This window comes from Haliotis rufescens, unplaced genomic scaffold (assembly GCF_023055435.1).
Source record: "Haliotis rufescens isolate VD_foot unplaced genomic scaffold, xgHalRufe1.0.p SCAF_14, whole genome shotgun sequence".
Lineage (NCBI taxonomy): Eukaryota > Metazoa > Mollusca > Gastropoda > Lepetellida > Haliotidae > Haliotis > Haliotis rufescens.
This window is the reverse complement of record NW_025963824.1, coordinates 7276413-7290265: the sequence shown is the minus strand read 5'-3', so window position 1 is coordinate 7290265 and position 13853 is coordinate 7276413. Positions and strand designations below refer to the sequence as shown.

Sequence of the window (13853 nt, the reverse complement as noted above, 5' to 3'; positions counted from 1 at the left end):
TACTAACACAAAACGATGACGAAACAGAAGACATGAAACAAAAAGCCATGGCAATGCAATTCGTGCCGGGAGATTGGCCAGTACAACCATCAGTAGCTCCAGCATCATATCAAGCATCGAGAAACATATGCGCAGCTTATCCAGGAAGAGACAGAGCAAATCAATGGCTAGCAAACATTGACATTCAAAATCCAAGCTACCACAGATTCAAACCGAGAACAGATGCTCAAGGCAGTGATACAGAAAGTCCAGCAAAAATAAGAAGGAGAGAATGAATGTGTTAGATGAATGGAGGGAGCACCAGAGTGAACATTCAAAAATAAAAACAATGTCATGCTGGTGTTCACTTTGTAAATCAAACAATAAACAACAGAGCCATCATCGTGAAAATAAAAACTCAAACACCGTGTTCGTGATCTTTATACTATATACTATATACTATATTACTACTAAGAAAATCCCCCCTAAATCCCGACAAAAAAAGGAAAAATGTAAGAGAGCCAAGCCGAGAATCCCGACAAAAAAAGGAGAAACCCTATATAGCCGAGCCGACAATTCCAAGAAAAAAAAAACACGGCAAAGGAAAGTTAACTCTGATGACAAAAAAACAAAGGGAGACAACCGAGCCGAGGAAAAAAAAAAGCCATATGTGCGTTCGGGCGATCGAGACCCGACCTCACCGAGTTCGCGGTATCACACCCTGTACTCATTATTCATTTCTATTTCACGACTCTCGACCCTACTTAATGCAGCCACTCTCGATTACAACCGGCTGTGTTCGGGAATACATGCGAACATCCCTATATATACGGTTCAATGTTCGAGAATTAGAAATGAATCCCATCTTTGATGCGCACACCACCGGAACCGGAAGTGACCTTCGCTCATGCGCAGACCCGTTCCTCGTCCTAGGACGATGCCACCAACTACTCATACAGTATTTGAGATGGTGGACACAAGTTGCATGTCAGGTCAATTGCGTGGATCGATGTTCATGTCAATCACTGGATTTTCTGGTCCAGACTCGATTATTTTATACAGACCGCTGTCATATAGTTGGAATATTCCTGAGTGCGGCGGTAAACAACAAACCCATTTAGCGGTTATGAAGTGTCTCGCCAGTGTACATCACTGAAGGTAGAGTACATTAATGAAACAAAGGGTCATGGCAGTGACGTATGTCCAACAGGATAAACGCCATATAATCAACTTCCACCCTGACAGGAATAGGTTAGTTTCCATTTTGTTGCTTTGCAGAGACCTGGCAAGTGGGCTTTATGTCATCAAGTTAATAACTACTGCAGCAACGTTAGATGACAACATAATACTGTATTTGATGTAGTTATGTATGTTTGTTTCTTGTTTAAAGCTGCACTCAGAATTATTCCAGACATCATGAGCATCGATCCACGCAATTTGGGATACGATGACATGCATCAAACCAATCGATCCCGTTAGTCACCTGTTAGGTCAAGCATAGTCGCCTTTTACGGCAAGCATGGGTTGCTGAAGGTCTATTCTACCCCGGATCTTCATGGGTCTTTTAATCTGCTGACACTTAAGAAGGTGCTCGGGAACTATGAGTAACCATCGAACCGTGTGAGGTAAGTCTATTTTTGATTGGTTGTAAGTTCGCAGGCCCGGGAATTGTAAAAGAACAAATACGTACAATTTACGCTGGATAAGTCGTTCGAGTATTTTGTGATAGCAAAGAAAGTGTCACGGACGGGTTGGTGTCATGTTTAACGCCGGATCCAGCTATATGACGGCGGTCTGTAAATAACCGAGTTTGGACCAGACAATCTAGTGATTAAGATCATGGTCATCGATTTACGCATCAATCATGCATTCAACCAAGTCAGCGAGCCTGACCACCTGATCCCGTTGGGTTGTCTGGTTCAGACTCGTTTATTTACAGATCACCGTCATATAGCAACAAACCAACCTCTTATGTCTGCATGTATTATAGGGGAGAAATAGGAGTGAGTTAGACGCAACGACTGCACATTTTATTTGCTCCATCTATTCCAATGGCACAATCCTCTCAAAAGGGATGCTTCAATAAATTTAACATTGGTTGCTAGTGATATATAGCCTGCTTTTATAATATATATTGTTATGCATAGTAACATCATTTTATGGTTAAATATCAGTTTTACGAATAAAGATGTGATGACCTGATTGTTTTACTGTCCTTGCTTGACAGGTTTTCTTGTCTAAAGTGGGCGGTCGGGTAGCCTAGTGGTTAAAGCGTTGGCTCGTCACGCCGAAGACCCGGGTTCGATTCCCGACATGGGTACAATGTGTAAAGCCCATTTCTGGTGTCCCCTGCCGTGATATTGCTGGAATATTGCTAAAAGCGGCGTAAAACCATACTCACTCACTCTTGTCTAACGTATTTATTATCAAGAATTTGGTGTGACATCATCATGCCTGTGCTCATGGGGTTCACCCTGTGGTAAATGTCCTCTGACACTTTGGCCTTTCTCCCCACATAAAGCTGACTAAAACAATGTTCATAAAGCCATTAAGGCTTAAAAAAAGAAAAAGAATTGGTTCTCAGGCAATGGCTTTCGAAACTTATGTCTGGGTGGGTGGGCAGTGTATTTCTTTTTGGTTGTTCAAGCTAGTATGTAACCAAAATGAATGTATAAGGTTTGGGTTTTTTCAAATTGAAATAAAAACAAAACGTGCACGGACTTGATGATGATGCGGGCGGTGCCTGAGAACCAAGACTAATTTTTTTTTGGCCTAAGACGCAAGTCTCTCAGTGATAATGACTACTCTTAAAATATCTTTGAATATCTTTCAGAAGGACATTGCTATTTACAGCCTTATTTGTATTAACAGTTAACCCTCATTTTTCAGACGAGAGCGTACCAATCACTTAAACACCTCTTCCAAATCCAAACACCTCTTCCAAATCCACAACTTGCCAAAGATCAGAAAGAAAACATGTTTGACATCAAACAACATTCAAGACGTGTTTTGTTTTGTGGCACACATGTGATCCAGACTCGTTACTATGGAAACCAGAAGGTGAAGGCTGTTGTAGTCAGAACTGGTAAGAATAAATAATAGTGAGTTCTGTGATATTGAAAGGAATAGTGTTCGACGTAATACCTCAAAATTAGAAATAGGGGGCTCTTATTAGAATATTATTTTGGTGAAAATTGGTTGAAAGATCGTAAATTTTGTGCTTTATGCCGACAGCCTGAAATGTTTATATATGACAGATATATTTTTTCAGAATTTAATTGCCCCTAATTAAGGGTGCAAACAACACACGAGTGCATATTGTACATGAATAAATAAGTCTTGTGTATAGTTATATAGTTAAAAAACATGTTAGAATACTTGTATCATCAACAGAGCAGAGCTGCATCCCTTGGCTGCTATGAATTGCTTGACAAGTGTTATACTGCTGATACGAATTCAAATTATAATTCACTCGGTTATGGAGCCAAATATGAGTCCGCTATCTGGGTGGGTACGAAGGTGGCACAATAATATAACCTTTAGTTTATTGTTTTACGCTATACTCAGCAATATATGACGGCGGTCTGCAAATAATCGAGTGTGGACCAGACAATCCAGTGATGACGTGCATCAAACCAAGTCAGCGAGCCTGACAACCCGATCCCGTTAGTCGCCTTTTACGACAAGCATGGGTTGCTGAAGACCTATTCTAGCTATATTCTAGCCCGGATCTTAATAGAAACAAGGATCGAGGTTGTTGCTACCTGAAAAAGCCATATGGTATACGAGTACTTTGGGACGAAATACTTGTCAGGGATCCGACGTATGTTCAGCAGGATCACTATGATATGATAATCGTCTTGCCAAAGAATTTGTACCTCGAAAGGAACAGGTTTGCAATAACCTTCCCTTAAGAATAACATTGGTGCGTGTGTTTTGGGGGTAAAAGAGCAGGCTTTTTTGGCAGCAGGTTAACGACTGCAGTGTCTGCTAAAGCAAAATTAACTTGGTGCTATGACAAGACAACAAGCAGAATGATTTTTTAGGTTCGTTGGTTGGTTTTGTTGTTTAAGGCGGTGTGTAAATAATTTTTGTCTGGACCAGACAATCCAGTGATTGATATCACGTTTGTTGTTTTACGCAGCACTCACGGGATCAGGTTCGCTGATGCATGTTATCGTATCCCAATAGTTTGGATCGGTTATGTCAATCACTGGATGGACGAGACAATTCTGTGATTATAATCATAAGAATCGATCCACGCAATTGGGATCGATGCATCACAGGCATCAACCAAGCCAGCGAGCCCTGACCACTCAGTCGCCTTTTACAAGCATGGTCGCCTGTAAGTAGATGGGTACGGAAGCGCAGTGGGCACACGGTGAAATTCATTTTCGTCTGAGTACGCGTGAAGATTCCGGGGTGGAATAGGTCTTCAGCAACCCATGCTTGCCGTAAAAGGTGACTATGCTTGTCGTAAAAGGCGACTAACGGGATCGGGCTGTACTTTGGTTGATGCATGTCAACGACCCCAATTGCGTGGATCGATGCTCATGGTATTAATCACTGGATTGTCTGGTCCACACGCGATTATTTACAGACTGCCGTCACATAGCTGGAATAGTGCTGACTTTAACAAAACAAACACACACAAGCTAAGGGGCTGATATAAATTGGCTGTAGTACCTAAACGGTTTTCCGACCAGTTCAGAGCTATTGCCTTGGTGAAGGTACCCGTGAAGATCCGGGGTAGAATAGGTCTTCAGCAACCAATGCTTGCCGTAAAAGGCGACTATGCTTGTCGTAAAAGGCGGGGATCGGGTGGTCTGGTCCCACACTGATTATTTACAGACCGCCATCATATAGCTGAGTGCGGCGTTAAACAACAAACCAACCTACGTAGGATTAAGTATATGGCCTAGAATCACTATCTCCTACGTAGGAGATACGTATATAGACAAAAGAAAACACCGTGGTCCCACTACGCTACCGTAGATTGGAAGTTTAACTGCGCAGTTGTCATGACCAAGTCACCTTTTTGCCGACTTTCTCACAGACAAGCTCTTCCTACTGTGATCCTCATTGTTCTGTACTCTGTAATTGGTTGGTTTGTTGTTTAACGCCGCACTCAGCTATATATATATATAGATATAGACGGCGGTCTGTAAATCCAGAGATTAGCATCATGACATAGTCACCATTACGACAAGCATGGATTGCTGAAGACCTATTTTACCCCGGAATCTTCACGGGTCATGGACTCTGTAATGTTCTTTTAACTGGTCAGTGCTCATCGCAAGGTCAAATCCACTGGAATTCACATCGCAACACACTTTGTCATCTTCCTGCCTCGTCCGCCATACATACTCAAGACCAACTCGCGTGCCCTTACGTCACGACTTCGTCTCGTGCCGATGACGTCACATACATGACGTCACTTAGGACCTATGCTTATGTTATTCACTGGATTGTCTGGCCCCCATTTTTCGAAAGTTTATTATACCAGGGAATGGCCGAGATATTTTAGCGACTGTCTCTAGCATGTCTAGAATACGTGCGTTGTAAACTCGAATAACGACCATTCTGCCATGACATTGTTGAATGCTTGATTCTGATCAGTTAAAAAGAGGTTTCCTTTTTGCTACAGTAACCCCCTTTAAATAGGCCCAGCCTTTTCACCAAAAAATCGTGCGTATGTATACATCGATAGCCCACATATCGATCCATAAAACATATCGATCCATAAAAGATGGCTGTCGATAACCCATCATTCCATCTCGGATCGATGACGGATGTTTTTGGTGACGATTTAGACTTGCAAGAGGTTAACCCTGACTTGTTTGACGATGAGATGCAATGGATGAGATGGGAACCCAACGAAGGTAGAGCGGGTTGGGCAGTACTCGCGGACACTTAACGTTCCTAACGGCATGCAAGTTGAACCGAAGTACCTATTGACTTCCTTTCACCGTATATATGTGAAGGGAGGTAACTGCTGTGGTGATTATACTCGGTAGTGGTTGTGTTCGTGCGCTTGTTTCAGCAAATTCTTAGGATATTTACTCGACGACTACTTCGTAGTAATCGGACGCCTGCGGTAGAAGTCGGACACCCTTGCGGCAGTACCCGGACACTTTAAGAATTTTAAAAAAATGTCTTAACCGAATATAACATAATTACAATTGTGTTTTTTTCATTGTGTCAATGAGAACATAATAGCAACATAAATACAACTTCATTGGCTTATCTTCTCATTTTGGCATCACTGTAGACAGATACATGTGGTTTTTTTATACTGAAATAAGTTTTCTTCTCAGTCACTAAACCCAAACGCTGTCACCATCGAATCCTGTTTCATTCAGTCTTTCTATTAGTTTGAATAAAGTATGACGTTGTGGCTTGATACGCAATAAATAAAAACAGTCTAGTTTTGGGCCCCCAACCCCTAACAGGCCCGCTGTGAGTAATTCTACCAGTAAAGAACGGTGTCACATTTAAAACGCAACATTCCGTCATCAAAGGAGTGAGTAGTCTGGGAACTCTGCCGACGACACGGCCAGCTATGTCCCGTAAAACCTGTCTATTGGGTTGGGGACGGACTTTCAAATCTAAACTACGGAAATGTATGACAGCTTCATCGGGAATACTAATTTTGAGAGCGTTTGCGTCATAGATGTTTTCTGGTTCCTGATTTATCTTCAGTGCCATAAATGGTAACGGCTTCACATGATACAAATACTGCCGATGTGACGTTAAATATTAACTCACTCACTCACTCACATGATACACATGGTACCTATGAAGATTACCCCACCCAGGTGGTCCAGAGTATGCATGAATCTCGTGGAACAGGGCGTCAAAGGGATATTCCATTTTTCTGTTAAAATATGAAAGATGTGTTCGTTTTTTGTACATTTTAATGTGAAATGAACACTGATTTCACTTATTTTAAAAAAGCAAACTGTGCCAACAATAACGGAGTTTTTTTTCCTCTCAGCTACAAGTGTCACACGTGAAGGGAAGGTCGGCGAGTTGTTGATGTGTTAATGTCTGGTATCCCAGGCAATTCTTGTGGAACCATTTGGTACAATTAAGACATCCCACCCAGTCATCGTTTGCCGCCAAATCCCGACCCAAACAAAGGTGACAAAAATCCCGGAGGGTATCATCGGAAAAATCGGTGTCGTCGTCGTATTCGTCGTCATCAATGTAGGGAATCTCGGATTCAGAGAGATCTTCGTCACTGTCTAGTGCTGCTTTATTTTAATTTGTTTTAAGAGTTTGTATGCCTTTTTCTCGTCTTCTTGCTTTCTCTTTTGCACACGCTTTTCTTCCTGTTCTTTTTCTCTTCGGGTTTCTGGGCTGCTTTCTCTTCTTCTCGTTTAAGCTTTATTTCCTCTCTCATTCGCTTTCTGCTTTCTTTCATCTGTTTCTCTTCCTTGTCGTTTCTCTTCTTTTCAAGGAGAAGTTCCCTGATGTCTTCTCCTCTCTCTCATTCGCTTTCTGCTTACATTCATCTGTTTCTCTTCCTTATCCTTTCTCTTCTTTTCAAGGAGAAGTTCCCTGATGTCTTCTCCTCTCTCTCATTCGCTTTCTGCTTTCTTTCATCTGTTTCTCTTCCTTATCCTTTCTCTTCTTTTCAAGGAGAAGTTCCTTGATGTCTTCTCCTCTCTCTCATTCGCTTTCTGCTTTCTTTCATCTGTTTCTCTTCCTTATCCTTTCTCTTCTTTTCAAGGAGAAGTTCCCTGATGTCTTCTCCTCTCTCTCATTCGCTTTCTGCTTTCTTTCATCTGTTTCCCTTCCTTATCCTTTTCTCTTCTTTTCAAGGAGAAGTTCCCTGATGTCTTCTCCTCTCTCTCATTCGCTTTCTGCTTTCTTTCATCTGTTTCCCTTCCTTATCCTTTTCAAGGAGAAGTTCCCTGATGTCTTCTCCTCTCTCGCATTCGCTTTCTGCTTTCTTTCATCTGTTTCTCTTCCTTATCCTTTCTCTTCTTTTCAAGGAGAAGTTCCCTGATGTCTTCTCCTCTCTCTCATTCGCTTTCTGCTTTCTTTCATCTGTTTCTCTTCCTTATCCTTTTCTCTTCTTTTCAAGGAGAAGTTCCCTGATGTCTTCTCCTGAGGCAGATTTGGGCAACACTGTAGGTTTATACTTTTGGGTACGGCTCCGTACTTTAGGGAAAACTAAATATTTGTCAAATGCGTCACTGGAAGATGTGTGGGCTGTGGCTGGTGTAGAATGTAAGGCTAGGTGTGAAGTGTCTGTTTGGGGTGTTGTGCTATGTGTAGTTTGTGATTGTACTGGTGCATGAGGGTCTGTATGGGGTGATGGCAGAGTTGTTTGCACGACTGGTGAGGATGCATATTCTGGTGATGTTAGTGTAGCGGAAGGTTGGGATGGGGTGTCTGCTGGGGGTGCAAATGTGAATGTTCTGACTGTGGATGGGGTTGACTGTAGGACTGGTTTGCATGGTTCAAAGATAGTGCTGGGTTTTAATTTCTGATTATCGGTAACTTTATCAGGATTGAGCGGAAACAGCCCCGATTCGAGGAAACCCCTCTTTGCATTTTCTGTTGTAGCTGCCCTTATCCAAGCAGTTTTGAATACACTGGCAAAGGTACATTTCCTAACACATTCCCCGATGTTTGAAATCTGAACATCTCGGACAGATTGGCGCCATGCATGTTTGAGTGGACTGAACAAGCTCAGGTCCAATGGCTGTATAACATGTGATGCGTGTGATGGGAGGCAGTACAGGACGATGTTGTTCTCCACACAAACAGTGCACGCTTCAAGGGTCAGGTGCGTTGAATGACCGTCTAGAAACAGAATTATTGGTTTCTTGATTGCCTGTTTATCGACATGAGGAATGAAACAAGTTTTAAGCAAAGAAACAAATAGTTCTGCGTTCATCCAGCCATTCTCGGTTCGCCCTAGAACCGCCTCCTCAAAACCATCTAGGGGGTTGTATTTGAACCTGCTGCCGGGAAAGACGATCATGGGGGGAGTGTAGTCACCTGAAGCACTTGCACAAGCAAGAACTGTTATCTGGCTCTTGTCTGAGGCCGAGAAGTTATAAACTGTCTGGGATCCTCGTTCGGCCAGAACCCTACCACTCTTTGGATTCATGGGGAAACCCGACTCATCAGCCGTATACAGCCTTGATGGGTCATGTAAGATGTCTGAATCAGTTTTGTCACCGATGTAGGTTGTGAAGGTATCAAACCAATCAGCAATTTTTTGTTGTGATACCATAGCACGTTCTTTTGAAAGTTGTGTTGGTGTTCTTACTTATATTGTAGGGTTTCGTTTTAAGAAAGCCCTAAACCAATCCCTACCAGTCTGTCATCAGTAAAAGGATTCTCCCTACCATCTAATTTGATTATTTTCTGGACCGTGTCTAACAGTTCGTCCCTTGTCCGGCCGTACCCTATACTCGACATGTGTATAGCCCAATCTGAAAGATGTCTTTCCTCGTCTTGTGATAAAATGGGTGAAGGACCTTTGCGGTAAACAAGAGGTACTTTATTGGAGAGTTTGTCATGCAGAGTACTTTTGGGTATACCGAAAGCGACGGCAGCTTTGCGTGCAGACATCTGCTTGGCGTTAACAGCATCCATAGCCCGCTTTAAGTTTTCATATGAATAGGCAGGCTTTCCTGCTCGAACGCTCATTTTAGCAATTCTACACAGGCGGTCCTACAATATAATTAGAACTAGTCAGTGGTGAGGTGAGGTGAAATTGGGTTTAACGTCGCGTCCAAGATTATTGCACTTATATAGCGACGTGCATGCACGTGTGTGTGTGTATGTGGCTGCTTGTACTAGTCCGGACTGATGCCGATTTATAGTGCTAGCTCACTGAGATACCATGCCGCAGTTTAACATGAATACCCCACTCAGACACAGTATACTGACTCCGAGCCGACCAGTCCTTGTTATAGCCCATTAATGCCGAGCGCCAGACAGGGTAACAACAAGTACAATCTTTTAACGTCTTTTCGAACCCTGGACCTTCCGCTCTCCGGGCGGACGCTCTACCACAAGACCACGGAGGCGGTAACTGGTCAGTGGAACTATCATATCCATATACTGAAGAATAACGGGAATGTTACTGATACGTAATACCTTCTGTAATCAGATTAGAATGAATGAGGGTCCTGATGGGTGACACGTAAAAAACGTTCAGTTTCATCGCAAAAGTAAAATATGATTGATAAACGACACTGAGATAACGTCTTTTTATGAGATTGACAGTTACTTGATATTTACACTAAAAACATGCAACTGACATACTGTACGTATTAACCCCCTGAATAACACCCCCAAAGACAAAGTCACGTGCACGACACCAACCCATCCCCCAATCAGAACCCTCTTAAAGTATGTCACTCGCGATCGAAAAACACCTATTTTTTTCATTTTGCATTTTCTTAATAGCTTTTTTCAATTATTTTTTATTTAAAAAATTTCTAATATGTAATTCCAAATTTTATTTGTCGACTGTCCGAGTACTGCATTCCCACGTAATTTCTCCGAGGTAGTAGTCGGACACAGCTTAATTAGGTTATTTTTAGAATTTTCGCGCCAAACGTTTCCATGTTGGCATGGTCGATTCACAAGAAGTCGCCAAAAACAGACCAGAAACTAGTCGTGCGGAAGCTATAACCTTATGATCAGAAACTGCAGTGCTTTGCCAAAATGCGTGGGCGGCATGGTCACGTGGGAAAACATGTACACGAGCTTTTATCGTGAGTGTTACCAGTAGCAGACGAATCTTTTCTGACGTCAGGGAGGAAGAGGAAGAAGCCTGCGTGAAAATTATGCGCATCAGTACGTTTGTTTATAGTGTACATGTGTTAATTTGCTGGGTGTCGAGTACTGCACCACCCGCTCTATATCGTTTGCATACAAATTGTAAAGTTTATAGGAACAAAAAATATCAATAAATTACGTTAATAAAAAAAAATAGATAGAAAAACTTCATGCATGATAAAATATTGTTACAAATTTTCGGAATATGTAAACTTTACAAACAATGTATTTACTGTTCGACAGGGGCTCCATTGACGAGCGTTGGTTGGATGGTTTGTTGTTTAACGCCGCACTAAGCAATATTCCAGCTATATGACGGCGGTCTGTAAAATAATCGAGTCAGGACCAGACAATCCAGTAAATGACATCATGAGCATCGATCCACGCAATTGGGATCGATGACATGTATCAACCAAGTCAGCGAGCCTGACGACCCGATCCCGTTAGTCGCCTTTTACGACAAGCATAGTCGCCTTTTACGGCAAGTATGGGTTGCTGAAGAGCCCTCGATGCTGATGAGATCGAGTCCATTAAATTAACTCGAAGGCACAAAGCACCAATAAAAAAACACTAGTTGGGCGATTAAGAAATTCAAACGTAAGGAAGAAATATATTAAATAATTATATTTAGATCTATTACTTTAAAAAAATGAGCTGTTGACATTGAATATTGAGTTGGTCTTGCCTGCAATATGAAATGCACAATATTTTGTATCATTTACAATCACAGAAATACAAATAAATTGATAATGTAACTATTGGATTTGGTTGGACTAGACAATCCAGTGATTAATATCATGTTTTTTTTGTTTAACGCCGCATTTAGCTATATGACGGCGGTCTGTAAATAATCGAGTCTGTACCAGACAATCCACTGATTAATATCATGAGCATCGATCTACGCAATTGGGATCGATGACATGCATCAACCAAGTCAGCGAGCCTGACAACCTGATCCCGTTAGTCGCCTTTTACGACAAGCATGGGTTGCTGAAGACAGATTCTACCCCGGAATCTTCACAGGTCTGTAACTATTGGAAGTGTCACTTACCTTCTTTACAAGTCCTCCGGTAACAGAATATTAATTTCTGTTTCCAGAATGGCTTGCTTTGCGAGACAAGTTTTCAGACCCTTTCACCTCAAGAATTAAACAACATATTGAAAGTTTTCTACACCAAGGTTCGAAATTCCAATGGACAGTATTATTCGAAGTCCTCCTATGTCGGCATTAGATCTGCGATTCATCGCCCTCTCCGCCAATCACCGTATGAGCCTTCATTTAACATGCTGCACGACCAACAGTTTGTGACCCGTGAAGATTCCGGGGAAGAATAGGTCTTCAGCAGCACCATGCTTGCCGTAAAAGGTGACACTGCTTGTCGTAAAAAGCGACTAACGGGATCGGGTGGTCAGGCTCGCTGACTTGGTTGATGCATGTCATCGATCCAAATTGCGTGGATCGATGCTCATGATATTAATCACTGGATTGTCTGGTCCAGACTCGATTATTTACAGACCGCCGTCATATAGCTGAGTGCGGCGTAAAACAACAAACCAACCAACAGTTTGCCACTGCCAACAACGACTTGATAGGGATGCTTCGAAAAAGATACTCACTATGAGCCTTTTTCGGAGGGGGATTTGGTGAAAATCAGATCGAATCTAAAGCGCTTGGTTCAAAAGGGATGCTTCGAAAAAGATACTCACTATGAGCCTTTTTCGGAGGGGGATTTGGTGAAAATCAGATCGAATCTAAAGCGCTTGGTTCCAAATTAAAACAAAGAGGTATATATTCTACAGTGGGACTACATCAAATTTCAAAACACAGTAGGTTTACCTTCTAAATGTAGTCATTTTATTGGGGATAATGCACGTTAACATCCGGGGTAGGATAGGTCTTCAGCAACCCAATAGGCGACTAACGGGGTGGTCATGCTCGCTGACTTGGTTGATGCATGTCGTCGATCCAAGTACGTGGATAGATGCTCATGATATTTATCACTGGATTGTCTTGTCCAGACTATTATTTACAGACAGCCGTCATATAGCTGGAATATTGCAGAGTGCGGCGTAAAACAAACCAAACCAAACCATTGGGGATAAGGTGAGATTCGTGGGGTCATGAAACAATTACAGCGAAAGAGGGGTGTGTGTGGCACGTGGAAAATACGACGGTTTTTTTTAACAAGTAATATATATTTAAATTTGAACATTTTTGATGAGCTGCTCATTAATAATTGAGGGGGCTGGGGTGTTTGAGCAAATTATTATACAGTTCAAAGGGAAGTCTCTTATAAATGAGTAAGAGGCAACTGCTATGTTCCACTGCCTGGATCCTGGCATGTACACATATATGGACTGAGTATCCATGGCTCGGAACCCTGGACGGTACGGGAGGTAAGAGTACCTGGCGTACCAGTAACCTTGGAAACGCTCAGGGTTAAGGTCGTCGTTGAGAAAGCTTTGCATACATTTGTCACTGCCAATGCTAGCAAGACAAAGCCAAAACAGGTTAATAGTAAAATTGAAACTGTTACAATCTGAGACATGATCGCATCATCCGCTACACTCCGCGTCTTCTTCTCAAATGAAGCAGACGACACTTAGGAAAACGCAGACGAAAAACAACCATGGAGCGTTGGCGGCGGTGTTCGCATTTCCAAACATTTCAAGCCGAAGGTAATTGCATTCTGTGAATCACACCGCGTTTCATGTTTTTAGGAAACGTTTCTCGTTACCTGTGAGGTAAATGTCACATGATACAGAGTGAGTGAGTGAGTTGGGTTTTACGCCACTTTTAACAGTATTCCAGTTATATCACGGCGTGTCAGCTTAATGTGGGAGGAAAGCCCGAAGTGATGCAGGTCTCAGACGTTTACCACTTCGGTGAAACCCACGAGCACGGTTATGGTGCTGACAAACCTAGAAACATAATTGGGGCGAACCGGGATTCGAACCCACAATCATAGGTTTCTGGCGTGTCCAAGGGACGCAACTCTGCACAGCGAATCGCGGCGCCTTAGACGACTGGGCCACCCGTGCCCCCCATGATACAGAGGACA

General features: G+C 42.4%; 1 protein-coding gene across 1 annotated transcript; it reads right to left on the bottom strand.

Moving 5' to 3' along the window:
- Positions 1 to 8047: 8047 nt before the first annotated feature.
- On the bottom strand, positions 8048 to 9337 carry LOC125379312 (MFS-type transporter clz9-like). Its single transcript, XM_048395593.1, has one exon. It carries the CDS (start codon positions 9230 to 9232, stop codon positions 8048 to 8050), a length of 1185 nt encoding a protein of 394 aa, XP_048251550.1. The 5' UTR covers positions 9233 to 9337.
- Between the last annotated feature and the right edge of the window lie 4516 nt (positions 9338 to 13853).

Coding starts and splice junctions, on each gene's coding strand:
- LOC125379312 (XM_048395593.1), bottom strand. CDS start 9,232: ATGGTATCACAACAAAAAATTGCTGATTGGTTTGATACCTTCACAACC.